Source organism: Lissotriton vulgaris, chromosome 7 (genome assembly GCF_964263255.1).
Source record: "Lissotriton vulgaris chromosome 7, aLisVul1.2, whole genome shotgun sequence".
NCBI classification, from domain to species: domain Eukaryota; kingdom Metazoa; phylum Chordata; class Amphibia; order Caudata; family Salamandridae; genus Lissotriton; species Lissotriton vulgaris.
The window spans coordinates 437,290,413-437,302,640 of NC_141695.1; the positions used below are offsets into that span (position 1 = coordinate 437,290,413).

The window sequence follows — 12,228 nt, forward strand, 5'->3', positions numbered from 1 at the left end:
TCTTAACATAATACCACCTTTACTAGTCACATCCAAGTTCTGCAGGGTTAAATCATAAGTAAACCAGGGAACCTACATCAACTGGGAAGGTTGTGAGCAGATGGGATATGGACGAATCAGAATGCTTACTTCCTGGCCAAATATCCCCTGGCTGCTGCCTGGAACAGTACAATGATGTCTGTGATCTTCAGATCTCGCTCCTCTTCCAGGTGTGCAAGAACTCCAGCCCGGAAGAATATTTTACTCTGTCCAATCCTGTACAGATTAGGATCCAGCTCCAGAGCTTTGATCTGCAAAGATGGCAACAGAAGCAAACGGATTAATAAGTGCAAAGTACATTGTGCTTCAGGTAACATCCAACATATTTCTAGTTGAATATCAACCAAAATATTGCCGAAACCTTTGTACACAAACCTGAAGATCAGCATATCAATTTTGCAGTGCCAATCAGGTCATGTCTTGGCAAGCAATACAAATTAAGAAAACTGTAAGGGCACTGAAGATATGTGAGGGCACGTATCTTGATATGGAAGCTAACTCACCATTAGGGCACAGGCCTGCTTCCCATCCATGAAGCCTTTGGGAATGGCATTAGGTGTCAAAATTTCATACCTGTGATGGAAAAAAAGGAGGTGTCAGGCAATGTTAAGTTATTCGTGTTTGCAGTGAGCAGCATCAGCCCAGGAGAGAGATCATTGTGTTAGATTGGAGTGAACAAATCGTCCACACCCAGGATAATCTTCCAGAAGCATGGTGGACTGACTCTGGAGATATATGCATTACCAGTCTTTCACAGAGGCCTATCCCTTCTGATATCCAGCTCTGAGAACCTCTGATGAACCCAAAGCCCTTTCTCATCGATCTACATGATCTAGAAGATGGTTCGGTTCTGAAGGTTCCAAATCTTTACAGGCTCAATGCTAATGCAAGATGGGGAGCGGGCCGGTTGTTCATGGATTCAGAGGGAATTCCCAGGTGGGGGATTACAGGCAAGTCATTTTTCCTTCTATGTAATACGGTTCGGTCTAATATTTTCAAGCAGTGGAACAGAAGGGCAATCTACATTATGCCCACCCCTGGAGGACTGTTTGAAAGATGAGGGCGAAGAAACTAAAGGAATTTCAGATTCAATGAAGTAATGTTTGGCAAATGTTTATGCCAATCTCCAGGTTGCTGATTTGCGAATTTCTGGAAACAGAACATTTCACATCAAGGCAGGAGTTGTGCATGTGCAGAATGTGCCGCCTCAGCATTCCCCGGAAGGGGTATGTTTGATTTTTAGTAATGCAATTATACATAATTATACATCTAACTATGGTCTGCTTATGTGAAGCCACCAAGTATGGACCGCTTCATAATTTACGAATAGTTTTTTATTTTTTTATTTAATGGCTTCAGTTTTGTCCAAGTAGTATTTCAGAGCCCGTTTCACACCTAAGGGATAGAGATATCTTTCTGACAAAGACATTTGCTCCAGGAAAAGAAGGCTAGAAGTGAGATTATCTGACTGATATCAAAATCTGAGATCACTCTGGGTAGAAAAGAAGGATGAGTTCTTAAAGAAACTTTGCTACGGTTTAAAACCAGATACAGTTTTTCCAAGCGCAGAAAAGCAAGCTCACCCCCATCTACTGTCTGAATTCATATCCACGAGGTGGCCATTTTCCAGGAAGTGTGTTGCAGATGTGGCTGGTGCATAGGTTCAAACAGAAGGGGTATTCATTTGGGGAGAACAACATTTGGTTCCCATGGAGAAGGCCTACTTACAGTGGAAACCATTATTTAGACCCCCTAGAGAACCCTATTCATTGGTGAGGAAGAAAAGAAAGATGCCAGTGAAAGACTCTTCCTTAAATGAGTGATGGTAGCCAAGTGCAACTGAATACAAAAAACAACGAAAGACAGATTTGGCAAATAAAGACAAAAAAGGTAACATTGACTTTTCTTGAAAGGGTCTCAGATCCTCCTTCTTCTGAAGGCACCATACACAGAACTGCAGATTTCAGTGAATGCAGGCTAAAATAAACTATTCTATCACACATACTGGAAAGCAAATTTGGCTTGAGAGGATAAGAAGACAGGTGAATTAGATCAGAGTGCCACCACTGTCTATGCCAGTCCAGAGCAGAGAGGGTCATTCTCTGAATCCTATAGATGAGGACTCTGAGAAGCAGGAGAATCGTAGGAAAGGCGAAGGCAAATGTCATGACCAGTCTATAACAATTGCCCCTTAATAGGAGGTCTGGGAACCTGGAGATAATGTGTGACATGTTGCCTTTTCTACTTTGAAAAACAAGTCGATTTGAGTAGTGCCCTATTCTTGAAAGATGTCTTTTAGGACACAGTCGTCTAGCAACGACTTGTGCTGCTCTAGAAAAGGTCTTCAGAATTGTCCCATTTTCCATTCCATTAGGACTGGATGATAAATCAATGTTAAAGAAATGAAGATACCAAAATGAAGGTAAGAAAGGACTCCAGAGCGAGAAGAAAAGCACTCAATTTTAGTATGTTGATATGGTACAGTTTTATGCATCAGTAACCATCTCCCCCTAAGTAGACAAATCTATGTAGGCTCTACAGTCTTCCAGTGATGTGTAGATACAACTTAAACAGCAATGTAATGTTACTGAGGGACGGATGTGGCCATCAGAGAGAGAATGCTCAAATCTATAGATGACAATCTTCATGCCCTGGGGAGCTTTGTTGCAAAGTTAGCTTTCACAAGTTAGTTGTCCAGATATGGTTGGATAAATATCCCCTTCTTTTACAGAGGTGCTGCTGCCACTGTCATGCACTTTGAAAATACTCTTGGTGCTTACTACAGTCCTAACTGATGATGTAATATTGATAATTACAGTGACCCACAAGATATCAGAGAAACTTCCGATATGATTTTTAGATGGGGATCTGAACATTGCCTTCTTGTAACATAACTAAACGTGTATTTGTAAAATGCATGTTCACTGCAACGGGTATCTTACTGAATAACAGTTGTTTATTGTTACCCAACTAATTTGATACAAATTTTTATCAACCTTAGAAGGATAAAAAGCTGAGTGAACCCATCGGGATTTGAACCTGTGACCATGAGGTCAAACACAGGCCCCTACAGTGGATGTTTTAGTCCACTAAGCTACCAGACCTGGCTAAAATGTAGGTCATTTGACACCACCCAATCTCCCTAATGAATATTGGAGAAATTCTGATTAAGTGCCAACATGCAGATTTTTACCCTTGTGATCCATATGGCATATTTGATGTGCAACACTGGATGAAACTGCAGACTCTTGCACCTTTTCTGGACCAAGAAATAACAGTACATTCCCAGATTTTGGGACATTCTCGAACGGTCTCCTAAGAAGGGGAGTTTTTATTTCAGATGTAAGATGTTTCCAGTGCAATGGTCTAAACACTTTTGGAGGTATGGCAAGCAGAGAATGATGGAATCTGAATTTGTAATCAGACTTCAGAATGTTCAGCACCCAACTGTCTCTTGTGCTCCTCTATCAAGCAGGAACATGTTTGGAAGGGGTTCTCCACCGGAGTGGTGTCCGGTGCCATCAGAGATGGGGTGTCAATGTTTTGCCAATGGAGCCTTTAACGCTGCTTCAGACGGCTGTTGAGAGCATTTGTTGTTTTGAGACTTTTTGTTTTTTGAAAATATGATTTTGTTGCAGTTGTTCTTGATTCTGCAGCTGTTACTATTACCTTTTCCTAAAAAGGATATAATTTTTTTCGGTTCTGAACCATATGCTTTGAATTGAGACTTTGATCAATAAATTTCATTTTTCTTGATCGTTTGACCTCAAAGGTTCTGCTTATGTACTTGTTTGCTGGGATTCCTAGTCTGTGTGCGGTTTAAAGAGCAAGGATCCAGAGAAAGGCATTTCAAGGATATTTGGTGACTACAAGGAGTCTGTAACTTTAGTCGTAATCATGATGTAGGTCTTATGGTGAGGCCATGGCAAAGGTCTTGAGTGGCCAAATCAGTTGGATACTTCACTGCCTTGATGGTTAGAACAGACTGCTTTGCTATCTACCCCAGGAAGCCGTCAGAAAAACATTCCAGAGAATCCCACAGCTCTCTGTTGTAGCGGCCAATAAAGTATTGTAACTTGCCACTCTTAATGCCTATTATCATGCAGACCTCCCTATGTACTGCATTCATCCATTTGCTTTATGGTTTCTGAGGAGCTAGAGATGTAAAGCCACAGGCATTCTAGTGCATTTGGATGCAGACAATTGGAGAATCAGGAGGTTTCTCCCGAAGAATAATGGATCAGAATCTGGAAGTCTGTACTACTTCACCTGTCATCTATTCATAGGTTTGTTGACAAGGCTATCATAAGTCTAGTCTGTGGTTTGAAACAGAATGTCTAAGAAGTAATTGGAACTTCTCATACGCCTCAATATTAAGCTTCCATGCAGCTCTATTAATAACCTCATGGAAGGAAACAATGCGAGGAGGTTAATCTGGAGACCTGGCAGACTGCACACTCATCTCTGAAGAGGATGGCCTGTGACCTGGATCTTCGTGACTCCCCCTTCTTGAATGACAAGAATGTCAATCCTTTCCCCCTTTTACTCGCCAATTCATCTTTAGAAGAATTATAATAGTAATTACATCTCATCCTTGGAACGTCCTTTTCATGTCTTCAAGGAGAAATAGGGCAGAGAATTAAAGTAGTATGAGGCAACAGAGGCTTCAGAGTGATGTGAGGGTCATGGTTGTTGGAGGCAATGCCTTACAAAAAGCTGGACGCTCATGACCTCTGAGTTCTTGGGGGTCGCCTCCACCGCTGAAGCTGAGAGGAGATTTTTGCCTGAGGGTTCCAGCTCCGGAGGAGAGTAAAATACACCTACATTATCTGATCTTCATACTAGGGGTCGCCGCTGCATTTGGCTTCTCTGGGTCACCGCCCCAATAGGAAATCTCTCAGACTCCAATAACCTGAACTTAAAAAAGACATTAATGACAAAGAAATATCAGAAGCCTGGGCGAGGTTCCTGACACCATCGATGATGGCTGGCCATCTTGACACTGAATTCCTCGCTGTTGAGGACCAATGCTTTAATGTAGATTGCCTCAACAAAGACTGGGTGTGCAAATATCAGTGACTACGCCCGTGGCCCCAAAAGGTGCCAAACCTGGTCAGACCAGGGGCAGAAAAAGACAGTGATCATTCCTATACCACTCTGGAGCTGGTGGACAAGGAAGCTGAACTGCCTAATTCTCTCAGCTGCCCCCTGAGATTAACTCTTTTCCTGTCCCCGTTATGGCATCTCAAAGCATATTTTACACACCCATTGTGTTCTTCCTTCCAGGGGTTCTTTTCCAAAAAACAAAAAAACATGTGCTAGCTCCAAAAACCTGAAGTGAGGAGAAGCACTTCAGGGAAACAACAGGCACTTACTTTCAAAAGCGAATATGGAAGTTTAAAGGCGTTGAGTGAAGCAAATCAACCCATAATAATTATAGCTTTTCAGGCAAAATAAGCCTTAAAAAGACAGCAGTGTTTGGTAATCATTCTTAGGTTAGGTGCAAGCTCATTGTGTGCCCACCCCCCCGTATCACAGTCCTGAGGAAAACCCCACGTAAGGTGTTAATGAACTTACATTTATTCGGGGTCAAAACGTCGACACTTCTCTTTGAGCTAGCCTAAAAGCAACAGAGATTGTTCTACTGTGTTTCCCTGTTTAGCATGGCTAATATAATGTATGCAGAAATTTGTGTTCTTGTGGTGAAATAAGCCTAATTGTGAATCAGTTGTCTGCACAATTACTTTACCTTTCCATATCACTTCATCCTCACGTAAATCACCAACTCTTCCTACAACCCCTTCTCTTCCTTTTCTTCCGGGCACTTACCGGGATATTACCTATATATTTCAGAATGTGGCAGTGCGATTAAATAACACTGCTCCATCATTTATTCAATGTAGTCTTTCTTTCTTCTACGTTGTCAATGTATGTTTACTGTGGTTGTTGGTAAAATATTGTCTACTGGGACCACCCTATACTGTACCATTGCATGATGGGAGCCTTGGAATTCCATAAAGGTACAGTGTCAATTAGCAAAGTTGAAGTCAACCTATTAGAGGCTACGTTTTCCCTTTAATTCTATTTTTGAAAGGTGCAATCCAACAGTGTTTTCAGGAAAATACAACATGCTGTCTATTTGGATTTGTTTTTTCAACGCTAAACATTATACTATAGAAAAGGTTGCTTCTTCTATGTAAATATATCTTGAAAAAGTTATGTTTCAGAGATCCTGTTCCTGCCTAGAGATAATCTACTGTTTATAGCTATCAGGGAAAGCTTGAGATGGGTTCAAGGTAAAGCAAAAACAGACTACTCATGAAGTGAGGAAGAGAACAAATATATTCGGAGTCCATTCTTAAAAATGCTTATATGCACCCTTGCTTGTTTAATATTGATAGCATGTCTACATATTATCATGTAATGTATCTTTCATGCCATGTGAATCAATGTATGTGTATTTCATGGAACGTTATTTCATAAATAAACATTTCTTTGGTTCTGAGGCGTGTAATGGGATGTGGGTTGTAGCAGCTAATGCTTCAGATTGCTAATAATTACCTGTTGTAAGAAAGAGATGTAGAACCACTTGATTATTCACTTTGTGGCATCTAGTAGTCAATGTGGAAGAGTGTTGTAATGAGTACTGCAATGCTTTTATGCCTTTCTGCTTTGTATTTTATAGCAATGCCTTATCCTTTACATGTTATTCTATGACATGTGTTTGTCTAGAGTTTAAAGAAATCTAGAAATTTGAACTGGAGGGGAGCATGGGGAGGCGGAAGGAGAGCATGGGGGGGCGTGACAGAAGAACATAGCTGAAGAGGGGAAAGGAAGACTGGAAGGTAAGAAGACACTAAGATGGCTTTGTAGCACTGTTCAAAAGTATGATGTAAGCACAGCGGCTAGTTTTTGACATGAATACAATGGAGTGTTGTGCATGGGGGAAGGCATTATTAAAAGTTGATGTACGCTGCGACTGACATTTGGTTGAGTGGACAGTGAAGATGAAATGAGGTTAAGAGGTGTGGGCCAGATAGTTGTAGAAACAAAGAGATGTGCAGAACCCCCATGTTTGATGTATCTGGCATGAACGGCGAGAGGATGATACAATAGGGAGGAAGCGTGGTAGACTTCGAGTTGGCTCTCTGTTACATCATGGTGGTTGAGTCAATAGTTGTATTTATAAATTTAGAAATCTTATATAGCCCATCTGCACCAGTAGAACAACATGTTACCTAAGAAAGGCAACAAGAAACAACTGCAGCCATTGAGAGTCAGAGAAAGGACAGAAAAATACCCCTGCTCCAACAAAGAGAAAGTTAACATAAAAACTGAGAAAAGGCTTTCAAAGGAAACTAGGGCTTAATACAGAAATGACAAGACAAATTCAAAATTTTAAAAAAATACTACCATTCGTTAAACTATTTCAAGAGTGCCCTCAACATATTTTTACATAAACTAACAATGTGATAAAAAAGGCCACCTCCACATTAAGGAGGAGTTTTGGAACTGCCAGAAGTAAGTCAGGGGACTATCCTCATCTATAGTGGGTACCCCAATGATACACCACCACCAGTGCATTTGAATGCTGAAGCATATCTACACTACACATTCCACAATAAATCAAATGGAGAGGGGCAGTTGTCCAAGAGAGAGCCAAGAGGTGTGTCAGTGCCTCCTTTGCTTCTGGGCCACGTTGGTACAGTCAATAATATGGAGAGTTGTTCAAGCCAATTGTCTCAGACCAGTATGTTGTGATGTATGGATCTACATTAGATTCATAGAAATGAACATCAGTTGGTTGGTGTACGTGGTATTGAATGTGTGTGGGTATGAGCAATTCCATGTGGAGTCACACTGGTTGTTAAGAATTAGTGGTGCAGAAGAGAAAATATTTGTAATTCTTTTCCAAGGGGCGGCAGCTCAGGAATTATGAGGTGTGATGAGGGGGATACACAGTTGGTGGGAGTGGACATCGTCATTAGGATATTTGTGTCCTTCAGGTTTTTACATATACCTCTGACTCAGCAACACGTAATTTAAGAAGTCAATCAATGTCCATTCCCAGCGCTTAGCTCAGCTCAGCCTCAGGGTCGTTCACTATTCAGAGGGCGGTCAGTGGTGATTCCATGGTCTCACGTATCTCTGTCCTCGGGTGACAAACCATTTGAGTCAGCCCATTTACCTACACTGGTTACCGCTGCCTCAGAATATTTCATGATTCGTGTCCTATCATTTATGTCTGCTTCTAAGACCAACATAAAGGAGGCAGTCCATACATCACACTACCATCACGTACCTCTGCCTGAACTCCTGGAAGATGATCCGGTTAGGAAAGCCCTGTCGGCAGATGCGGATACCCTCCAGCACTCCATTGCAGCGGAGCTGGTCCAGGACGAGCTGGGGTTCCAGCTTTCCAGCCTGTGAACCAAACACAGATGACTTAACTACTGGCAGCAGGAACTTCCAAACAAGCTGAGACCTCAGAAGAGGCCATGAACACTGAGTATTAGTAGATATCTCAAGGTAGCTTTTCAGAGGTACTAAGTAATTCCCGTTACCAAAATCTATTAACTCATCACAGTCCAACTTGGTTCTTCCAAGGCTGCCTTATTTCTTTCACTAAAACCAATAACCCTCAATAAAAGAAATGTCCCCAACATGGCAGTATCCCGCACAACAAAAGGAGACTGGGAAAACTAAAGAATCAAAGGATTACTGTTCCAAGCAGGGGTATGTGACATTCACATGATTTGCTTTCAGGTAATTAGGAGGAATATTGGGAACGTTTCACAAATTTAGGCATAATTATGTGATATTCAAATCCATTATTTAGCACTATATTTTAACGCTAAATGTATTCTCATGTTAGTGTTGCACACAAGGATGCATATAGCGTAAAGGAAAACGTGTTCTAGTTGTTTGCATTGTTTCCACACTCTAGCACTTTATACTTACTGCAAATGACAGAGTAAATACACGAATGCTGTAATCGCCTTGTTTCAGGAATTTCGCATGACAAAATTACGCAAATTATGACAGCGTAATAAGCATTTTGCCAGGGCCTAGTTCCTAGGAGGGGAAGACAGTTTCATTTCCCAAAGGTAATATCATGCTCAAAGTTAATTACCAACTTGAGATCCTTTTTTGGTTACTAGTAAACTGGGCTAATGGAAACATGATTTGCACGTAAATATCTAATTCAGGATGATATAGATAGGATTGTATCATTCAAATTACTACTTTTGATTACATGTAAGGAATAGAAAATGGACCTAGCTTTTTAGGGATAATAAAATATCATCCTTCCCAAATACTTGTATTATTAGTCTTCCAAGGGATTTATTATAAAAATCCAATGAGCGTTCAAAGTTTTTGTACTGAGGCTTGAAGCTAAGTCACCAGTCTGACCTTCAAAACTTGGATTCCCTAGCAATTATTGAAGATACCATTTTCAAAAGTTAAGACAATGGTGCAAGATACATATTGAAATAAAGATGCAAGGTTTGACCACACCTTCGGGCTTGGAAACCCCTGGATGGGCACAATGGAAAAAATAACATGCCAGGTAACAACATCCCAATAGAAACACAGGACCAAGCTGAGGAAGAATGACTAGTGTGCCAGGTGAGGTCCTGAAGGATTGTGTAATACGGACAGTTCGCAGAAAGGGGAGGATGGAAATGGTCGCTAAAAAACTTGTGGCTAGATAAGAGACTCTACCAGATAAGACGTTACCCAAGGTTAGTAACTTGTTCATCTGATAGAGACTTCTAGTCGCAGATTCCTTAGTCCTGGAAGGCCGAACGGACAAAATGCCCATCATGCCGGACCAGACCTTCTAGGAAGTAGTGTCTGGCAAACGTGTGCAGCATTATCTATGGGGCTGCCTCACAGATATCGAGAACTTGGATCCCCGCTCGCCAAAGCAGTGATCACAGCTTTACCTCTCGTAGAATGAGCTCCTTACGCCCTCAGAGGGCAGCTTTTTAAGCCATTGTGAAGCATATTTTACTACATAGAACAATCCATCTAGAGATGGTCCTTTCGTGAACTGCTCTGCCTTTCCTCGCACCCATGAAATCAACAAAGAGTAGATCATCCACCTGGAAATCTGTGGTGAGATCGATATAAAAGGACAATGCTCCTTCCGGGTCCAGAAGGTGAAGTCTCTCCCCCTTATTGGCAGAATGAAGGGGTGTAAAGAAAGCAGGCAGGGTGACAGTCTGCCGCTACTTGAGAAGGTCGAACTACCTTTGGCAAAAAGGAAGCTCGGGTTCTAAGAACCAGCTTATCTGGTAAGAAGGAAGTATACAGGTTTAACGGAAAGCACTTGCAATTCGCTAATTCTTCTAGCAGATGTCATTGCCACAAGAAAGACAGTTTGGATGATCAGTAGTCTCAGAGGGCAGCTGTGCATAGTTTCAAATGGTGAGCACACGAGGAAGGTGAGGATTACATTTGTATCTCACTGGGGCATAAGGAAGGGCACAGGAGGAAACCTGTTGCAAACCTTTAAGGCAATGAGCCACAACAGATATCTTGAACAGGGAAGGTTGGTCCGACAACCGCACAAAGACAGCATTGGCGGAATAGTACCCTTTAACCATGACCAAAGCAAAGCCTTGTTGGGATAAGGATAGGAAAGTCCAGCACACAGAAGTACTAACATAGCGCGTTCTTACTGGTGGTGATTAGATCTAACCAAGGTTCTACCCAATCTCTGAAGAGACCTTGAGCCACCTCTGGAAGGAGATGCCATTTGTGATCCTCGAGTAATCAACGGCTGAGTTTGTCTGCTCTAGCATTCAGAGAACCAGCGAGATGTTAAACCACCAGAAAAATGTCCTGACGTTCCAGCCACGTCCAGTGGCTCAGGACATCTTGCCACAAGGCCCACGACCCCACCCCGCACTGCTTGTTGCAGTACCACATGTTGGTGGTGTGGTCTGTGAACACATCAACTAGCTGAAGAAAGGCTAACAATGCAAACTGGATCTCTCTCTGTTCCAACAGGTTCCTGTGGAGCTGAGACTCTTCTGGAGACCAGTGCGCTCTGATCTCCACCTATCCCAGAAGGCCGCCCAATGCAGAAGTGATGCATCTTTGACCACTAAGAGCTGTGGGTGGGGAAGGGAGAGGGGTATGCCACTGATCCAATCGCAGTCTGTGAGGCACCACTATAGAGCTTTTGCAATCCTGCTTGACATCTGGACCAGCTTGGAGAGATTTCCCTAATGCTGTGTCCACTGGGTCATCAAATCCCACTGCAGTGCCCTCATCTACCAACGGGCATGTTTTACCAACAGGATGCAGTAGGCAACTTGGCCAAGCAGCTTGCGAATCAGTCTCACCAAAATCAAGAATAGAGGTTTAATTACCGGAATCATAGTCTGAATATCCTGGACTCGATATTCCGGAGAATAAGACCAAAACTGCACTGTATCCAGAACAGCTCCAAAGAAAGGGAGTGTCTGAGAGGGAGTCAGGTGTGGCAACAGCACGTTTATAGTGAACCCCAGCGAGTGCATTAGGTTCACTGTAGTCTAGAGGTGGGAAACAACTACTTGGAGTAATCCCCGTCATCAAGATAGGGGAAGATGCTGAGGTTGCGTGCGTGGTCCATAGGGGTGGGAGCGGTTCCTAGTGTAGCAGGCCACCAGGAGTTGTCCCAGACTGAGGGGGTGGGTCCCAGGATAAGGTCTTCGGTCTTGTTCATATGAGCTTGAGGTAGCAGTCTTGCATCCAGGTAGCAATTGCCTTCATTCCGTTATGAAAGTGGATTCTGGCAGCTTTGGGTTTGTTGGTAAGGGAGATGATCAGCTGGGTGTCGTAGGCGTAGGAGATTATGTTGAGTCTGTAGCTTCGGACAATGGCTGCAATGAGAGCCATGTAGATGTTAAAAGGGTGGGGCTCAGGGAGGAGCCCTGGGAAACTCCACAGCTGATCTCTGTAGGTTTTGAGAGGAACGGGGGGTGATCCGACTGGCTGTATTCGGCTGGACAGGAAGGAGTGGATCCAGTCCAGTGCTTCTCGGGGTAGCCGGCATTGTGGAGTCTCGTGATTAGGGTGCAATGGGAGACGGTGTTGAAGGCAGCCAAGAAGTCCAGTAGGATGAAGGTTGCGGTTTCGCCCCGGTCAAGGAGGGAGAGGATGTGGTCGGTGGCGGTGAGGAGTGCGGTCTCA

The 12,228-nt window shown here is 42.9% G+C and overlaps 1 protein-coding gene across 3 annotated transcripts in view; it reads right to left on the bottom strand.

The window, feature by feature from the left end:
- Positions 1 to 12,228, bottom strand: part of LOC147701804 (myosin-10-like) — a 633,212-nt gene that overhangs the window by 168,235 nt on the left and 452,749 nt on the right. For all 3 annotated transcript variants that reach the window (XM_086930428.1, XM_086930427.1, XM_086930429.1), the window contains exons 18-20: positions 8,342 to 8,463; positions 543 to 612; positions 130 to 290 (exon numbers count right to left, since the gene is read on the bottom strand). In XM_086930428.1, the coding sequence (XP_086786554.1) occupies positions 130 to 290; positions 543 to 612; positions 8,342 to 8,463 (353 nt within the window). The remainder of the gene's footprint in view (positions 1 to 129; positions 291 to 542; positions 613 to 8,341; positions 8,464 to 12,228) is intronic.